Genomic DNA, 19088 nt, shown 5'->3' on the forward strand with positions numbered 1-19088 from the left:
GCCGGGTCACGTGAGCACCGGAAATAGTAGGCGCGCCCGTCGCAGGCTTAGCGCGTGTAGCGGTGTAGCCGGGCTGCCGTGGAGGGGCTCGCCCGCGGGTCTCGGGGCCCTGCTCCCACCATGGGCCGCCGGAGGGCAGCGCGCGGGCCGGGCGGCGAAGGCGGCCGCACTCGGCGAACCGCGGGCCGCTCTCTGGAAGCGTTCGCCGAGGAGGTGAGCGTCGCGCTGCGCGGTAAGTACGGTGTGATCGGCGGCGGGCCCGGGGCTGGGGTCGGAGGCCAGGGCAGGTCGGCGGAGCCGCGCGTGACCCGGCCCCATTCTCCGCCCGGTGCAGCGTCCGTGGAGCCAGAGACGGCCGAGGACAGGGACAGCCGGAGCCCGGCGCCGCTGCCTTGCACGCTAGCCATGTGGGAGCTGGGCCACTGCGACCCCCGGCGCTGCACCGGCCGCAAGCTGGCCCGCCTAGGCCTGGTGCGCTGCCTGCGCCTCGGTCACAGGTTCGGCGGCCTCGTGCTCAGCCCCATGGGCTCCCAGTACGTGTCCCCCGCTGACAGGTAGGCGCGAGGAGCCGGGAGGGCGGGGTGCCTGCCTGACCCTTATCTTAATAAGCCCCCGACTCTGGCGCATCACCCTTTCAGGGCTCACCTATTGATACCTATCTGTCTAGTTTGCCCCCATTGCCCAGCGTAGAGCCCAGAATATAGTAGATCTCAAATAAACGTGAAGAAATGAGCCTGTTCTAGTTCCCAGCTGCCCCACAGCTTGGCTTATAAAGGGCCCCTGGAGGTAGTTCAGGGCAGGGGATGGCGTTATTGTATCCCTGGCGAGGCCAGTCTCCAGGGACACACCTGTTCTAGGGCCATCGCCAACGCGGTGCTGGCCCCCAGAACCCTATGCTGCTCCTGGCAGACAGCTGGTGGCACAGTCGGGCGTGGCTGTCATCGACTGCTCCTGGGCCAGACTGGAGGAGACGCCCTTTGGGAAGATGCGGGGCAGTCACTTTCGGCTGCTGCCTCACCTGGTGGCTGCCAACCCTGTGAACTATGGCCGGCCCTGCAAACTGTCCTGTGTGGAGGCATTTGCGGCTACCTTCTGCATCCTGGGTGAGTGTCGGCCTGGCAGCTGGCTGTGCTCCCAGCAGGGTGTTTTCTGCTGGCAAGTCCCAGGAGAAGCCGTGAGGGTGTGGGCAGCGGTGGTTGAGGTGGAAAGGTCAGGGTTTCTATCCCAGTTCCCACTTAAAAGTTCTCCCCCTGTGGGGTTGAGGTGGCAACATGAATAGCTGGCCTGCAAGCACTCAGATTTGCCTGTTATCTTGGCACCACTGCCCTGAGAGTCCTCCAGCACCCTTCAACTCATCCTCAGGGAATTTATGGTCCCAATAGAGGCCCAGATGGGCAGGGGGATTGAGTGGGCTGCAGAGGCAGGCATGGGCTGTCTGGGCTTAGGATAGTGTCTGGCAGGCGCTTTTAGCTCCTGGGACAGCATTGGGTACGCTGGGGACACACTCAGGATTGGAAAGGGACTGTTGACATTCCTGGGTTTCCTGTTTCTGCGGCATCAGGCTTCTCAGACCTTGCTGTCATTTTGCTGCGGAAGTTCAAGTGGGGCAAGGCCTTCCTAGACCTGAACCGTCAGCTCTTGGACAAGTATGCAGCCTGCTGTGGCCCAGAGGAGGTGCTGCAGGCAGAGCAGGAGTTCCTGGCCCATGCCAAGGAGCGCCCAGAGGAGGAGATCGGTGAGGCCTGGCATGGATGTGAGGCCCCCCCCGCCCCCCCAATTGGGAGCCAGGACCCTCCATGCCTGCCACCTCTTTGAGAAGATCTAGAGGTGGAAGGCTGGGTTCTGCTCAAAGCTCACCTGTCACTGTCCTCTCTGCTCCCTCTGTTCAGATCCCTTTGATGTGGATTCAGGTCGAGAGTTTGCAAATCCCAACAGGCCCGTGGCTGGCACCCGGTAGGTCCTTAGGCTTCCTACCTTCGTGACAGCTCAGACCCAGGCTGTCCTCAGCCTCTGGCCTCAGCCCTTCCTGCTCTGCAGAAACCGGGTGGGAGGGTTGGCTGTGGAGATGGGGGGTGTGGACGTCCCACTGAGAGGCTCTGGATTCAAGAACACGGGGAGTAAGAGGAATTTGTACCCGGCCTGAGGGCTCTTGTGGGGCAGGTGGTGCCTTTAGTGAAACAACTACTTCCAGGTTGCCCAGGGACAGTGATGACAGTGACAGTGAGGAGGAGTCTGAGGCACTGGGGCCCGAAGCTGAGGATGGAGGCCACAGCAGCAGCAGCCCAGAAGAGGAGGAGACGTGGGAGCAGGGGTCAGAGGCCAGGGCCCCTGCCGAGGTTTGGAAAGGAATCAAGAAACGGCAGAGAGACTGAAGGTTCCAGGCGTGTATTTTTCAAGGCAGAGTGATGAGGAAACCTAGCGACAGCAGCGGAACTGGTGGGAACGACAGGCCTGGCGGTCCTGGCTCATCGATCGCATCTACGAGCAGCACTGGGCTCTGTCAGGTTCTCTCCCAAAGCTTCTGTCACAGCCTTGCTCTGGGTCCTGCCTCAGAGTCCCTAATGAAGCTGCAGGGACACTCCGTGAGCCTCTGTTTCTTTGCACTTGGCCTCGGCGCTTGGGGGAACTCTCAGCCTCTGCTGAGGCAGACCCTGGCTGGAAAGGTCTGGACAGGGGGGTGGCGGGCCACGGAGGAGGTCTTGTGTGGGCGCGAACATGTGTGTGATAGGAGAAGCCAGCGTGGAGCTCCTTACACTGACCCACCAGCCTCACAGAGTGATTCAAGGGACCCCCTCCTGGGCTGAGGGTCCAGGTGGGGGACTGGAGACCTGTGATATTCTTAGCAAACCTCCACATGCCCTCCCTGGGTGGAGGGTTCTGGAGCCCAGAGAGGGTGAGAACACTCTGGCTGTCACTTTCCCTCCACCTGGTGCCCTGGGAGCTGCTTCACTCCAAGGTTTGGGTTGTTCAGACTCAATCCCTGGCCTTCCTGCCTCTCAGCCTAGTGAGCGCCCTCCCCACAACCCCAACTTCTAAGACAATTCGGCTGCAACACTGGTGACATTGGGGAGGGACCGTTCTTAGTTGGGGAGAGGACTGTCTGGTTTATTGGAAGATATTAAGCAGCATCCCTGAACTTTGTCCACTGGTACCAGAAGCATCCCCTTCAACCTCCAGGTGTGACAATAAAATATCTCCCAACATGACCTAATGTCCCCTCCCACTGAGAATCGAGTGCCTGGGGGCAATGGAACCCCGGGGGGGCAGCTGGGGAAGCTCACCTGGTGGCCAGGCTTCCTGTATTCCCTGTCCAGCGGGTAGCTGCTGGCCAGGCCCCACCAAGTTGACTGCCCAGATACAGGGTTAGAGGGGCCTTGCTGGGTGCAGGGAGTTCATAGCACATACCACATGGACACGCCAGGGCAGACAGGAGCTGGGGGACCCAACTATAGCACGAACGCCACATAGCAGGGGAGGGGGCACCACAGCCCTGGCTGCACTAAGCTGGTCACAGGGTGAGATGGCACCGTGGGGACTTGGGGGGGTTCTGGGGCTCGCAGCCGCAGGGGTCTCATGGGTCCGCCTCCATGAATTTCTCCAGCTCTCTGAGTCTCTTGACAAACTCCTGCGCCTCCCGGTTGGTGCGGCCCTCCAGCATCCTCAGCGCAGACCTCACTGCAGGCAGGAGGGCAGGGGCAGCATCAGGCCCCGCCAGCCCTTAGACCCTCTGCCCCCTGGCTCCCCACTTACCCTGGGCTCTGGGCCGGCGCAGGTGCAGGGTGATGGGCTGCCCAGTCCTCGCGCTCCCCCCCACCTGGGGCCGCACGATGCCGCCAATGCTGCCCAAGCCGAGAGCTGCCTCCCCTGCAAAGTCGTTGGTGGACAGCCAGTCGTGATCCATGACCGTGAAGAGCACACAGGCACCACGGCGGCGGCACACCTCTGCTGGCACGGAGCTGCAGGCGGGCAGAGGGCAGTCACCTAGAGCCCTGCTGCCTGCTTGGCTGGGCGTCGGGCAGGAGGGGCAACACTCACAAGTAGAAGAGTTCATCATACACCGGGTGCAGTGTCCGGCTTTTCACCTGGGTGCGCTGGCTGTGGACCAGCGGGAAAAAGTGCGGCGGGCCCAGCTCCACAATCACAAAGGGGTCACTCAGACCTGGGGGGCAGGGCAGTGAGCAGCTGCCGCCATCCCACTGGCCTGTCCCCACCCAGCCGTGCCTCTGCCCCTTACCGTTAGCGTCCAGGGGGAGCAGGTCAGCGGCGTGCAGTACTTCCACCACCAGCCGCTGCTCAGCTGCCTCGTAGTAGCAACGGACACTCAGGCGCCCACACCGGTTATGCTCTAGTGACCTCTGCAAGAAGGCCGGTGGGCCCGTGAGCTCAGCTTGGGCCCGGGGGAGGCCACGTGCCCACTCCTGGCCCACGTACCTGCTTGAGTTTGTCCAGGTAATACTGCTCAATGCACTCGCGGGTGGAGCACTTGTGCAGGCGCAGCTCCTCCTCCAGCCTCTGCGGGGAGAGGAGGGAAGAAGGTGGACGCCAGCTCCCTGAAGGCAGGGCCGTGCAGGGCAGTGGCCCAGGTGAGGCCTCACCTTGTAGCTTCCGTCCCTCAGGTTCTCCAGGGGCAGACCCTGTCCATCTGCGTGGAAGAAAGTGACCAGGGCCTAGGGCGAGGCAAGAAGGGAGAGATGTCAGACTGGCGTGTGCTGGGGGCAGGGGACCAAAACAGGTGGAGCCTTGAGTTTGCGTAGCACCAGGGTCCTGGGAGCCCCGGGCAGAGCCACCTGTCACACCAGGGGCATATCAAAGGCCCCCAGCAGCTTGGGGGAATGCTGAAGCCAGACACTGCCTTAACAGGTAGCACAGGTGCTACTGACCCAGGTGGGCTGGCAGGGAGCAATGCCCTGGTGGGTGCTTCGAGGAAGAGCTGTCCAGACTCGGCAAGCCAATGCATCTGGCCTGGGGCAGCAGCCTCCCCCCGGCCCCCCTGCCCTCGCAGCCCAGCAGAGGGTGGCACCTCCACAAGGTCCTACCTCCAAGGTGAAGTGAAAGCGGCTGTAGAAGTCGGCCGAGACGTCAAGGTTGGTGCCCAGCGCCTGCAGAATGGCCTGCAGAAGCAGCTCCCAGAGGGCCTCCAGCACCCTGCAGGGACACAGCATCCGTGACTGGACCCTGGCCCGCCCTGCTCCGCCCGGCCCAGTCCATACCTGTTCAGGTTCTCCTTCTCCAGCAAGGCGTTCAGCAGGGCCAGCTTCTCATCTAGGTATTTCATGAGTGGGGCCACAGCCTGCGGGGAGAGTCCTCAGGGCCAGACTGCACCCGGGCCCCACCACACACGCTCCCCACCAGGCTGAGCCCGCAGCTGGCCGAGCACTCACCTCATCGTTCTGGATGGAGTCAGGTGAGAGGCTGATGTGCTGCACGTACTTCCTGATGTCACCCACCATCTGAGGGAGAGCAGGGCTCAGCACTGAGGGGAGTGGGGGGAGAGGGGGAGCCAGGTCCCTACCCCCACCTTCCTTGCCCACCTTGGAGGTCAGGTGCGCAGTCACAGTGCAGGCCTCCCGCTGCAGGTCCTCGTCCAGGGCCTGTGTGCAGTTGAGCAGAGCGCGCGGGAGCCCTCCTGTGAGCCCCGCGGCCCCCTCTGGCCATGCCAGGCCTCGGAGTGCCTGGCCAGCAGCCCGGCGCAGGAGCTCCACATTGTTGAGGACCACGCAGAGCTGGAGAGATGTGCCAGATTGTGTGTGTTGGGGGGGTTAGTGTTCCTGTGGTCATATGGTGGCCCCCCCACCTCCTACCCCCATCCACCTGCCTGCCAGCCCACTCACCGGCTCACTCACTGCCTCGCCTGAGGCCCTGGGCTGAGTGTCCACCTTCTTCCGCAGCAGCTCAGTGTAGAAGAGGGCAGCCTCACACAGGTCCTGGGAGGACACAGGGGCTCGAGAGCTGTGGGCCACATCTGGCCCTGCGGACCCCGACCTATTCTTGGGCTGTAGTTCCCACCTGGCTAAGCTGGGTGCCCAGCCCCTGGGCCTGGACAGGGTCTGGCCATGCTAAGCAGGTCCACAGCTCCTGGATGTGGCTGAAGCAGAGACTTGCAGTGGCCACCGAGCTGCTGTGCTTGGAGTTCTCCATTGGTTCCAGCTGGAAAGGCAAAAGGCAGCCTGGGTTTGGGGGGGCCCTGGATGGGTCCCAGTACCCTCGAGCCAGGTGCTCACTCACTGTGTCCACATCAACAGCTCCCTGCAGCCTCCATTTGGCCTGGTCCCGCAGCACCTGCAGCCAAAGCTTCACGGCAGGTAGGAATGGGGCGTGGATGCCGACCAGGGCCAGGGAGCAGCTGTCCCTGCAGCAGGAGGCCAGCAGTCAAAGCACGCCCACCTCAGGCACCCTGAGCCAGCGTGGCCTAGGGTCCCTGGGCTAAGCAGCACCCAGGAGAGCCTCCTGCACAGGGCCCTTGGGCTCCTGCTCCAGAGCCCACCTAGAGGAAACTAGAGAACACGGGAGGGGGCAGGTGAGGGAGGGAAACAGGTGCATGGAGGGGGAAGTGGAGGGAGGGAGTAGGTGGTGGAGGGGGAAAGGGAGGGGTGAGGGGGACAGGACACCCACCGGCCCAGGATGCTGCTCCAAAAACGCTGGATGTCTGCCAGGGACAGGTAGAGCTCAAAGAGCCGGGACGCCACCTCGAGGGTCATTTTGGAGCTCAAGTCCTCCGTCAGTACCCACACCTCCTCAGCTACCTGCCCCGAAAGGTGGAGTCAAGCTGCCAGCAGCAAGGAAACCCAGACCCCTTCCCAGCCAGAAAGGCTCTCCCCATCCCCCTGCCTCACCAGACGCTCCAGCTGCCGGAAGGTGAGGGTAAAGAAGTCGATCTTGATGATGCTGCAAAGGACACATCTCAGACACCTGCTCGACCCTGGCCCCCGGCCCCAGCGGCAGCACTTGAGGGGCTGGGCGCAGGGGCGGCAGGAAGAGCCCGGGGGCACCTGTGGAAGAGGCTGGCATAGATGCTATAGCAGGACTGCAGGTCCTCATAGACGGCGTCCACCAGCTCCACCAGCCCAGCAAGTCGCTGCGGCCCCGGCTGCAAGGAAGCAGGCTTCACACTGTGTCCACACTGCGCCCCTGCCACACTCCCCTCCCTGCCCCCGTGGCCAAACCCTCTTTGAGCTGTACCTGCTCGCAAGGACTCTTGGCGTTCAGGAGCCTGTCGTACCATTCCCGGTTTCCTCTCTGCATGGCGGCAGTACGGGGAGGGGAAAGAAGGGCAGAGGGCCTGGGTTACAGCAGGGCCAGGGCCAGGGCCAGAGGGTGGGGCACTGGCAGCGAGAGGTGCAGGGCAGGGGCGGGGCGGGGCAGGTGGCCCTGACCAGGCTACCAGACGCACTTTCAGGGCAGCAGTGATGTCCGTGTTGAGCTCCGTCTCGAAGGGGCAGACTTCAAAGGAAGGCTGGAAGAGCTGCAGCTTGTCCAGACACCTGGTGGAGGAGCCACAGCTGCCGGGCGGCTGCCGGGCCTGGCCCCCTGCCCGTCCTGTGCTAGCAGCCGCACCCACCTCAGCAGCAGCTCCAGGCGATGTATGGCGGTGCTGTTGGTGGCAGGGAAGTAGTCCCGGAGCTGGCGCAGCAGCCGCAGCGCGAACTCGGAGAAGGCAGAGAAGCTGTCGGCCAGGCTCTCCTCCTGGGGGCACAGGGCCCTTTGGAGCTGATCCCTCGGGTCCTCCCCCAGGGCGGGGCCAGCGAGTCAGCAAAGCTTTGCCCCAGGAGCAGCCTCCAGCCCACTGACCTCTCCCTGCTGCCCTCTCCAACCTCAGCCTCCACAGCTTCCCCTGGGGCCTAGCGGCACCGACGGCCGCGCGTTTGCACCACCCCCTGTTCCCTCTGCTCTGTCCCTGCAGCGCCCAGAACTCCCTCTGCTGTTCCTGCTGACAGGCATGACCCCCTCCAACATCCCCCGCCCCGTCTCAGTATTGCACACCACCGCTCTTCCCCAAATCAACGCCCTCGCGGGACATGAACCCGACGAAGAGAGGACTGCCCCTCACTGCGGGCCCCAGCCCGAGCAGGCCCTCGGCACGCCCTCCAAGAACATTTTCAGGCCGCACGGCCAAGCCCACCTGCTCCTGGGGCAGTGAGGCCGCCTCTTCCCAGTGCGCCTGCATGTCCTCCAGCAGCCCCAGCAGGTAGCCGTAGTCCAGGGTGCAGGTCTGATGGTGGCGGCTGCTAACCTGCCAGTGCCTATGGGGGCCCCCAGCCCAGAGCCAGGGCAGCGGTGTCGGACAGGACCCTACGTCTAAGAGACCTCCGTGCGCCCCGCCCACTCACGGGAATGGCCTTCTCATGCCCCGCCCAGCCAATGCCACCGCCCCGCCCCCCGCCGTGCGCCCCGCCCACTCACGGGAATGGCCTTCTCATGCCCCGCCCAGCCAATGCCACCGCCCCGCCCCCCGCCGTGCGCCCCGCCCACTCACGGGAATGGCCTTCTCATGCCCCGCCCAGCCAATGCCACCGCCCCGCCCCTCGTCCGCCCCGCCCCTCGCCGTGCGCCCCGCCCACTCACAGCACCGCCAGTTGCAGGGCAGACAGGTTGCTTTGAGCGCCGTGCAGGCAGAGCACAGTGGCCGCCGGCGCGCTGAGGTCGCCCCGCCAGCTGCTGGAGTTGGGCTGGTGGAGGGACTGGGCGTGGGTGGAGGTGGGAGACCCCCATCCCCTCCCGCTTGCGGTCCCCGTCGCCTGCCTTCCCCAGGCCGTGCCCAGCTGCCGCGGGGACCCGAGGGCGCCTCTACCTCGTCGGCTCGGTGCTCGAACTGCAGCAGACGGCTGAGCAGCAGCAGATAGGACAGGAAGCCCGACCGCCCGCGCTGGCTCATGCCCGTATCTCTCTGGAACACAGGGCCCTTCATCAGGGGCCCGAGCCATGGGCTGGGGTGCAGGGCCGGGGTCCCCACGGTTCCCCACGGCTCCCCACCTGCGTGGTGATCAGCTTGAGCACTAGCTGGCAGTCTCCCTGCACGCGGGAGGCGCTGGAGCGTGGTTCCAGCTTGAACCATCGGTCCTCGCCAGCCACGGGCACCTCCTGCAGAAAGGGAACTCAGAATGGCGAGTTCTCAGAGGCTGTGGGGCTGTGGGGAGAACACAGGCCTCCACGCTTCCCAGGGGACTGGGGTGACTAGCACAGAGTGAGCACTCGGGGGTGCCGGGACAGAGTCCCAAGGAGACTAGCCCTGCGCCCCCCTTCAGTGAGGCTTTCCCCCATGGCCCTAGAAGGATGGAGGACTGGGGGGGGGGGGAATTACAGGACACAGCCACTGGCAGTGCCCCAGGAGCCTAGGCACCCGCAAGCAGGTGTTCCGTGAGTGAAGCCTCCGCACCCACTCACCCAGATGGGTATGTTGAGGCAGCCCAGGAAATCATCGGTGTGGTCCTCTGTGGGCCCCGCCTTCCCGTTGGCCCGGGCTGACTTGACGATCTGTTTGAAATACCTGAGCACAGCAGGGTGGGCATCACACGTGTGGTCTCTGGGGAGCCACCAGCACTGGGAGGGCACGAGGGTCCCACCTGCTGTACCTGCCCATGCCCTTCAGGCCGATGACTTCATTTAGCTTCCTGCATGCCTCCACCAGGGACACATCATCGTCATGGTCCCTGAGGAAGGGGCACCCGGCTTGTCTGGAGCCCAGCCCAGCCTGAGTGCCCCCTCCCACTCCCCTCAGCCCAGAGGCACCCACAGCCCCTGCCTGCAGGGCACAGGGTCTATACCAGATGTCTAGGTGCAGCTGGTCTGTGCTGACATCCTCGATCTCACTACAAGGAAAAGAGAGATATCCGTGAGGGGCTGCCCAGGGCTGGGCAGGGACCATTTTAGGAGACACAGGGAAGCGTCCATGACAGGGTGTGTGTCCCTGAGGACACGGATCTTTCTGAGACTCAGTTTCTCCTCTAGCAAGTGGGCATATGAAGCCACCTTGTTTCCTAGGCAGTCACTGAGGCTACTTACAGGGGTCATCCTCTGGTCACAGCCACCCCCGTGGTCCCAGGGCTGGTCTGGCACCACAGGCAATGCCTCCCTGACCATCTGCTGGGTGAGGGGGCTTACAAGACGAAGTGCTCCTTCCAGACAGGGTTCAGGGTGCTGCTCTTGACCTCGGTGACCTGGATGCTCTTCGCTGGCTGCGGGCTGCCACGCTTGGCACCCTTCCGGAAGCTGAAGCGCTGCTCCTTGTGTGGGCCTGGCTCCCGCGGGGTGCCCGAGGCGGACAGGATGCCCAGCATGCAGTACGGGTCACTGAAGCCTGGGACACAGCAGGTGCCTCAGTCCCTGACCCCAGACCCCCTCCTCTCCATCGTAACCAGGTCTGGGAGCAGCGAACCCGTCCGGGTCAGTCCTCGCTCACCATTGGGGTCTTTGGCCAGCAGGTTCTTGGCACGCATGACCGACACTTTCAGGGCATATGTGGGGGCCTGTGGGCAGAGAGATGCTGAGGAGCCTCTAGGGGTTCAGCCCTGCCCTGTGCCCTCCACCCAAGTCCTTGAACATGGGCATGTGGCTGGTCAGCTCTGCACAGGCAGGTGGCAGCCTCACCTTGGCCTTCTTCACACTCTCAATGGCCTCTGCATGCTCCTCGGGGCTGGTGCCAAACACCTGTGGGGTGCAGGCAGGTGTGAGGGCCCAGATGACCCCCAAAGCAAGGCCGGCCATCCCCATGGGGGCCTCAGGCATGGCCCCAGACAGGGATGCCCGACTGCAAATGTCATGGGTGGGGGTAGCACACAGGAGAGAGAAAAGATGTGTCTGCTTGTCCTTCCTACCCTTCTGTGTGTGCGTGTGTGTGTCCATCCTTCCAGTGTGCCGGTCAGCCTGTATGTGTGTCTGTCTGTGCACACACACATACGTGTATGTTGTGTACATGGTGCACATTTGTGTGTTGTTCAGGTGACTGATAGTGATGTCAGTGGTGGGCAGTGGTCCTGGTCCTTTTCAGAGCAGGACAGACCGGGCCAATGGGGCTCACCTGCTGAAGGTAGCTCAGCAGGGCCTCCTGGTCGTCCACTTGGTCGGGGCCCATGGTTCCTGCTCGATAGAGGACGGTGTACAAGGCTTCCTCATAGAGCATCTCTACCTGTGGGTGGTGTGGGGAGCACATCCTGAGTCTGTTGCCACCACACCCCTGTCTCCCTTTAGGCCCCTTGGGCCCACCCTCTATGTGTCCAGCCCCCAGCCCTCAGCAGCTCCTCCCACTGGCAGAGATCCACGCCCTGCCTCAGTGCCTTTGCACCTGCCTAGCCCTCTGCTGGGGGCTGTTACTCATCCCTGACCTCTGCTCCTTACTCACTTGCACGGGGAGGCCTGGCCCACCACCCAGACACGTTTACTGTCCACCAAGCCCCAGACTCTGGCCTGGCACACAATAGGTGCTCGCAGCCTCACCCTAGGGCCGGAACCCCATCCTTCTTACCTCCTCCTGGGTCAGGGCTCTCAGGCCACGGTTGGGGTCCACAGGCTCGGTGGGGGCTGGCGAGCTGCTGCGCAATAGGACCTAAGAGGGGGTGCTGGGGTGAGGGTCTCCGAAGGTGGGGGTCCTGTGGCTGATTGGGTGGGGGGTGATCCAGGGAGGGATGGAGGCCAGATGTGGAGGGGGCAGGTGAGGAGGCCTGGCACAATGCCCCCATGCTACACAGCAGTGCCCGAGATCCATCCTCACCTCAGGGCATGGCAGGCTCCGTCTGCCTTCCTCCTTCTTCAGGATGAGGCGCATCTGGGTGAAGAACTCCACGCCATCCCCTGGTTTCCTGCCGAGAAAGGCCAGGCGTGGGATCAACAGCCCGTCCCCAAAGCTCAGGGCTCACAGCACACGCTGCCGGCTCAGGACCGGCCACCACCCACGTGACTGAAGGCAGGCCTTGGGCACAGCGCGATGTCCACAGGGCACCCCATGTTCTTGGGTCCAGACCCTCCCGGGCTCCCTTTGGGCCGTGGGGCACCCACCAGGCCCCCGTGGCAGGCTCCTGCGGGTCAGCACTGGCGCTCCCCGCCTCCTCCTCAGTCCTGCGGCGGAAGGACGGGCAGACCTGCACCTGCCTGAGCACGCTGCTCTTGATCTCCAGCAAGGTGGACATGGTGGGGGCCTGCGGGCAGAGAACACGGCTGTGCCTTCCGGTCCTCCGTGCCTCCGTCAGTTCAGCAGCATCGCCATACACTCCCCAAGAAGCTTCGCACAGCAGATTTAGCAATTACTAAATTAACCAAAAACCAACAGAAGCCATGATCCTGGGGACAGCCTGAGGCAGGAGGAGAGGGCACCTCGGCAAAGAGAGGGCTGGCACTATCATGGCCACCAGAGGCCGGGGGTTTGGGAGGGCAGAGGCCCGGGAGATCACCCCCCGCCCCGGACTCTGCCAAGTCACTTGGTCTCTCTAAGTCATCAGCCTGGGCAGAGGGCCACTGTCATTTCCACTTGAGTGGAAGGGGCTGCTCCCTCTGCAGCCCCCAAAGCCAGAGTAGCAGCGGCTGCTTGAGCTGTTGCCAGGGCAACCGCCAGCCGCTGTGTCTGCATGTGACGGGGGCTCCAGGGGCTCTACATCTCACAGGCAAACGTGACGCAGGAGCCAGTGGCCTGAGCTGCAGGGATGGACGTGTCTGTGAGAACCAAATGTTCAAGGTGGTGCGGCGAGGGGCGGGGGGGGCGCTCCCTACCTGTATTTTCCACTCAGCATCTCCCTGCATAATGCTCAGCCCTGGAGAGGGGTGCTGCTCTGTTCCCCTCATCCGGATGAGGAAACTCAGGCCCCGGGTTAGGAAGCTGCCCAAGGCCACAGAGCCAGCAGGCAGCCGGTGGTGGAGGCCAGGCCCCCCTGGGTCCTGTGTCCAAGCACTAAGCTCCCGGCACATCCCGAGTCCTAGGGTCTAGGAGGGCCACCCTACCCCTCTCTGACCGCACCTCCCTCCTCCCTTAGCCCAATGCCGAGATGGGCGCCACAGCGGTGTCTGGGCACAGGTGTCTGGGAGTGACGGCTCATTCCGAGTGCTCAGAGTCGCCTCAGGGTCCCCTGGGATCCTGGGCTGGTGGTGATCTCGTGGCACCCAACAGCCTCGGGCCTGGGAGCCAACCAGCACCTCACCCAGAGCTTCGACAGTGGGCCTGTGGCCAGCCCCCCAGGAAGCACTCACTGGCTGCCAAGGCCCCTCAGCCCATATGGGGCAGGAGTGAGCCTGGCGCAGAGCTACAGAGCCCTCTACCTGTGTGATGGGCCCCAGTGGGACTGCTTCCCAAGCTGTCCCTGCCTCCAACCCTCAGGGCCTGGACAGCAGCACAGAACACCCCTGCTCGTGCCCAGGCACCAGGGCCAGAACCACAGCTCCCATTGGGCCAGCCAGCGAACTGAGGCCAGCCATGGTGGCACTGGACCAAGCCAAATGGCCGGGTCTGCTCGGTCCCCTGGCTGTCTCCAAGGCCCGGGGTGAATGGAAAATGACAGTTCTGCAAAGTGGATGCCCCATTTCACAGCCCAGGCCTGGGGTGACTTGCTCAGAGCCAGGATTCAAACCCAAGACTCCAGGCCAGGCTGTCTCCCACTAGCCTCTCGGTGGTTCTGAGGCAGGTGAGTCTGGGGCGGCTGAGCTGAACCAAAAAGCCAGGTCGGCTCCTCCGTCAGCGTCCCCCGTGGCCAGCTGGGCATCCTCAGAGGGATAAACACCTTCAGGGCGCTGGATGCCCTTCTCACAGAAATCAGGTCCCTGGCAACTTGGGGGTGGGGGTAGGGAGTGGCAGGACGTCTGGCCTCACCTGCTAGTTCTCCACGCCATCTTCTTGGTCTTCTCTTTCCAGCCTGGCCCTTACTACCCCTTCCCCTTTTTCATTGATTCCTGACTCCCATCTCTCCCAGGCCGCAGTGACTTCCCAGACAGTGGAAGCCTGCACACCCGAAGGGCGATGCCCATTACAAATGCTGCTCCCTGGGGTCTCAGCCCAACCGGGTCCCTGGGGAGGGGCCCAGGAGTATGAATTGTAACCAGCTCTGCAAGTGTTCTTAGAGCTCCATGAGACCAGCTGTCAAGGGTCGCTAGATGCTTCTGGAATGAACGCATGAACAATGATTTTACCCCGTGAGTTCGTTATTCCTTCGAGGTCCCCTCTTACCGTCCTTACCCGTTTCCACGCAATGTTCTCCATGCAATATTCCTCCTCCCACTTCTCTTACTGACCCCCCTCCCCAACCCCTCCGTGCTGCCCACGGGAGCCTGGGCCCCCACCAGTTTTGCAGGGGTCTTTCCCCCAATGGAGGGACGGTGGTCCAGGAAGTTCGGAAGATGATCAGATGAGTATGTATATTTTTAACCCCCCTAGCACCCTGGGGTAGGTGAAGGAGATGGGCGGGGCTTTCACTGACTCGGATTTCGGGGAGGCCAGGATCCTACGAGGATCGTGGGAGGGTGGGAGGGACGGTGCGCTGGGGCGTCTTCCTTCCCGGCCGGTTGCCTGGGAAACACCGCAAAGCGTCTTCAGGGTCCTCAGCCGGATCCCACCCCCGCCGCAGACTGACCAGCCGCCCCTCCCCCGACCCCCTCCCACTCCTGTGCTCCCGGGGGAGGGCGCACCGCCGGGGGAGGGCGCACAGCGGGGCGCGGGGGGTAGAAATGCCGGAGATCCGCTCCTCCGAGCTCGCACCGGCCTCAGTTTCCCCGGGGCCGGGGGCGAGTCTTTGCGACCTCCCGCCGCCCTCCGCCGGGGGGCCTCCCAGTGCCGCCTGGAGGTACCCACGCAGGAGGTAAGGGGTCGGCATCCCAGGTCCATCCGGGTGGGCGCCGGCCAAGCTTCGACGGCGCGAGATGGAGTCGCAACACTCACCGTGGGCTTGGGGTCCTGCGGCGGGGATGGGGTCCCTGCGGGCCCCCTTCTCACACGGACCCTCCGGGACGCCCTGGACAGCGACCGCTCGCAGCCAGGCGCGCCTACGACTGAGCGCAGCTGACCCACCGCGGCTGCGGCCGGCGTGGGGGTGGGGGCGGGACCTGGCCGGCTCGCCCCGCCCCTGCGGGCCCACCCCCGCACGCCCCCTCCCCCTCCCCCGCACCCCCGCGTGCCCTACCGTGAGCGAGGCCGGGCGAGGGTCCCTGCTCTGCCAGGGCCGGGGCCAAGGAGCTCCCTCCCCCCGGGGTCGGGGCGCAGAGCTGTCAGTCAACCCATCGACCTGAAAGCAGGCTCAGCTCCGCGGCAGGAGCCCCTCCCGAGGCCAGAGTCGCCGAGACCGAACCAGAGACTTTTGGGGAAGGGCTGTGCAGCCACCTCCGGAGTCATCCTCCCAGCCCCGCGCTGTCCCCGGTGGCAACCTGGAGCAGGCCTGGGTCTGGGGACTTCGCCACCTCGGGCCTAACGGCTCCCTCCTCTCAAGGGGGCGAGTCCACACCAGGGGCGAGGGGTGCTGCAGTCATCCACCCAGGATGCCCGTAACGACCTCGACTACCTGTTGAGGTGATCGTCCCCATGGTCCCGATGAGGCCCCATCCACCCCAGGTTGAGCCACAGTCCTGGTCACACGGCCTGTGGAACCCCAGAGCCTGAGCTGGACCCCACCCGCGCATTTCCCAGCCCACTTTTAGGGTCCCTTTCTGGGCTCCCCACTCCATATCCACACAACATTCTGGAACTTGACCGCGGTCACCTGGAGAGCTTGTTAACACAGATTGCTGGCCCACCCCAAACCTGCTGATTCCAAAAGTCTGGGTTGGGGCGGGCCATCTGCAGGTCTCCAAGCTCCAGTGCTGCTGGGCGTCTGGCCACGCTGGAGGGTTGTGGGGGCTGTGCAGAGGTTCTGTTCCTGCGGTGCACAGGGTCCCCGGATCCCAGCCCTGCTTTGGGCTCACCCTGCTGGATCCTCAGAGCACCTTGTCCTTGGGGATCAGACAGAGATTTGGAGTTTTCACCCTGGAGGACAGAAACACAAGCCTGGAACCCATAGCTCAGGCCCAGAGGCAAGGCCAGGGGTCAGGCCAGCTGAAGGGAGACCCAAAGGCTGGAATAGCAGGGCTCCAGAGCACAGCTCCACGCAGGGAGGCACCAACCTTAACCACTGCATCTTTCAGCGAATTGCCCACCCACAGGGTGCTTCTCCCCGTACACAGGGGTGGGGTGGACATCTCTCTGATGGGGCCACCACCTGTCGCAGCTTCCAGATCCAGACTCACATCATGCTGCCCTATACCCACCCATCGTCGTAGGAAGAAACAAAGAACTACCGTGTGTGTGTGTGTGTGTGTGTGTGTGTGTGTGTGTGTGAGAGAGAGAGAGAGAGAGAGAGAGAGAGGGAGGGAGAGAGAGAGAGGCACTGCAGGGGGATTAGAGACCACATTACAGGGTGCGGGGACAGAATTGCAGGTTAGGTTTTCCTATAAGCTCTGTCCCGAGGCCCTACCTCCATCCTCACCCAGCACAGCCGGGAGATGAGGCAGAGGCTGTTCAGGGTATGCATGGGCTGCTTGGGACAGAGATGAGTCACGGAAGCAGGAGCGGGGCCTGGAGTCAGGCCACCGGCTGCTCCTGGGCTTCCTTCTGCAGGGTGCAGCAATCCGTATGGGGGCAGCTTGTCCTTCCCTGGGGGACTGGCAGGTCCTGAGCCAGGATTTTGGAACTGGTGCCCCCACCCCTGCGATTTTATGTCAGGTTCTATCAACCTGTTGGAACAAACACCAGTCCGGTTGCCATGGTGATCATAATGGCTTGGGAGAAAGAACTGAGACTGTAGCAGCTGTAAACAGGAAGTTAGGAGGGGCGGCTGCTAGGGGAGGAGGCCCCTGCGTGTACCACCCACCCATGCCCTGGGGGACCCAGGGGCGGCCCAGGGCGGAGGCACCAGCCCTGAAACTAATTAACTAGCCAGATGGCAGAAGGCCCCAGGAGACTTCACCATTCTCTGTAGATAAGTGAACTGAAGCCCAGAGAGGGGAAAGGGCTTGTCTAGGGCCACACAGCAATAGGCTGGGTCCCAAGCTTAGCCCTGAGCCTGTTTCCCTAGGAAAGGAGGAGCCCTAGGACTTCCCTCCACACACACTGCCAGGGGCTGGAGCGACGGTCCCATTTGTAGCTGATCCCTTCATTCTCCCGACCTGTTCTGAGGCTGAGGTCAGGCCCACCTGAGTCGGTGTCACCCTGGCTCCCCTGGCCCAGGCCCCTGACAGTGGTCCTGCGCAGCACGGCCAGTGCCCTGCTTTGGAGGTGGAAAGGGGAGGTGGGGGGCAGGAGGGGGTCACGTCACAGCAGCTGTTAGGGCACAACATTCTGCCTAGAGGTCAGGGCTCTGTGGAGCTGGTGGGGAGGTGGGGGTCATACCCTCTGGGCTCTGACAGGAAAGCGCCTAGCAGGTGTGTGTGTGTTGGGGGTGTGGGGGTGTGGCTTTCCCTCCTAGGGCCAGGAAAAAAAAAAAGGCTCTGAGCTCTGGATAAGCACTCTGAAGGCCAATGCAGAGCAGGGAAAGGCTGGCACAGGAGATGAGGACATGGGTGAGTCCACCCCACCCCTACAGGCTTAAATAACCCACCAGCTCACACTCTCTGGGGGCAGCCCTTGGAATTGCAGGCCCCGCCTCCTGGCAGTCAGGGTCCTTCCAGGCCCTCTGAGCCTCTGTGCCAGTCCAGGACAGAGGCAGGAAAAGGGGTGGGCCATGGGAGTGGGGCCAGGGTTCCTGCCTGCCCTCGTGGCAGGACCCTGAGGACTGCGGGAATCTGTTCCATTGCCTGGGCCGTTGTGAGTGGTTCTGCCAGCAGAGGTGGCTCCAGGTGGGAAGGGGTCTGGCCCAAATGGCCCCCTGCCTGAGAGGCTGCTTCCTGGGGCGCAGTCACCAGCAGCTCAGTGGGGTCCTGCTGTTGCCAGTACCTGCACAGGTGAGCCTGTGCCAGGCCTGGGACATGGCAGCAGAGCACCATCCATTGTCTGTCCGCTGGCCTTTCTGTCAGCTTCTGGCCCAGGAGCAGAGGTGTGGCTCCCCGGCAAGGACACCTCCGGCACTCACCCCTTGGTGGGGCCAGGGCAGTATCAGGAGAGAGAGCGAACGGTGGACCCAGCGGCCGCTCCTCCACAGAACAGCACCATTCTTTGCACAGCTGAGGGCTGAGATGCCTTGTCCCTGGCTCTGGAGGCTTCGAGTCCTTCCTCCTTGGAGGAATGGAAGGGGCAGCATGAGCACCCAGCTGACCTTTCTGCAGGAGGGCATCCTGGAAGGGGTGGGTGGGCACCTGGAAGGGCAGAGCCCAGGAGTGTGGAACCCGGGTCTGCGCTCTGTGACTGCTGCTTTATTTTCTTCTAGATCAGGGAAAACGGCCTCCTAACAGATGCCGGAGCCTTTGGGCCAAACTGCTGGAGCCAGTTGTGGGCCTGGGGCAGCAGGGAGAATGGGACCCTGGTGCTCCAGCCCCGTGGGGCCCACAGCCTCCGCATGGGGTCACTGTGCTGGAAGCCTGCGCCTCCTGGGCCCCTGCCACACAGGTGCCCTCGGCCTCCCAGCGGAAGCTGACTCAGACCTGTCAGCCTACCAATGCCGGGCCTGCGACCTGCCAACTTGTCTTCAGTCTCAAACTGGAGGCTGCTCATGGCAGAGCTTGATGTGGGAAGGCCTTGGGCCAGCAGGTCAGGGAGCAGTGTGGCCTGTGTGGGCAGACAGGTGTGAGGACACAGCACTGGCCCAGCCGGGACAGCCCAGGAAGGACAGGGGACCCCGAGCCTGGCCAGACGACTTGGGCCTCTGAGCAGTCACCCCTGGGGAGATGGAGGCTGAGGGCTAGCTAGCCCCATCCCACCCGTGGTCGGCTCCTTGCTCTGCACCCAGGCCATGGCCGGACCAAGCCCCCGCCAGCCCTGGACACAACACCCCAGGGGCCCCATCAGGGTCTGAACTGAGAGCTTGTGTGCACCTTGGCTGTGAGGATGGCGTCCTGCTCCCCGAGAAGGTCCATCTAGGTGACAACAACAGCCCCAGAGCTGGGAGACCATGCTCCAGCAGGCCACGAAGACGCAGGGCACGGCCAGTGGCCAGAACAGATGTGTGCCAACCTTGCCTGCCCATGCCAGGGTCTCAGCGGGCACAGGAGGGATCTGA

The 19088-nt window shown here is 63.5% G+C and overlaps 2 protein-coding genes across 3 annotated transcripts; one reads left to right on the top strand and one right to left on the bottom strand.

Annotated features, from left to right (window-relative positions):
• The first annotated feature begins 11 nt into the window (after positions 1-11).
• On the top strand, positions 12-2581 carry TSR3 (TSR3 ribosome maturation factor). Of its 2 annotated transcripts, none has more exons than XM_081089347.1 (6): positions 12-232; positions 335-554; positions 910-1103; positions 1562-1735; positions 1890-1953; positions 2192-2581. In XM_081089347.1, exons 1-6 carry the CDS (start codon positions 121-123, stop codon positions 2370-2372), a joined length of 945 nt encoding a protein of 314 aa, XP_080945473.1. In that variant the 5' UTR covers positions 12-120; the 3' UTR covers positions 2373-2581. The 2 variants fall into 2 exon arrangements, with proteins under 2 accessions (XP_080945473.1, XP_080945474.1); XM_081089348.1 differs by having other exon boundaries at positions 44-213.
• Positions 2371-18945, bottom strand: BAIAP3 (BAI1 associated protein 3; the record flags this gene model as incomplete). Its single annotated transcript, XM_081090290.1, has 36 exons — positions 2371-3675; positions 3751-3956; positions 4036-4159; positions 4235-4355; positions 4432-4512; positions 4596-4667; positions 5037-5145; positions 5211-5290; positions 5382-5450; positions 5532-5723; positions 5832-5924; positions 6007-6147; positions 6226-6349; positions 6613-6743; positions 6834-6885; positions 6990-7087; positions 7180-7236; positions 7391-7481; positions 7559-7683; positions 8120-8240; positions 8563-8666; positions 8789-8884; positions 8971-9078; positions 9382-9484; positions 9570-9647; positions 9762-9806; positions 10099-10294; positions 10397-10463; positions 10585-10644; positions 11015-11122; positions 11459-11539; positions 11705-11792; positions 11989-12128; positions 15704-15891; positions 18526-18637; positions 18904-18945. 36 exons carry the CDS (start codon positions 18943-18945, stop codon positions 3572-3574), a joined length of 3807 nt encoding a protein of 1268 aa, XP_080946416.1. The 3' UTR covers positions 2371-3571.
• Between the last annotated feature and the right edge of the window lie 143 nt (positions 18946-19088).

This window comes from Myotis nattereri, assembly GCF_964212035.1.
Source record: "Myotis nattereri genome assembly, chromosome: 4".
In the NCBI taxonomy this organism is placed as follows: Eukaryota; Metazoa; Chordata; class Mammalia; order Chiroptera; family Vespertilionidae; genus Myotis; species Myotis nattereri.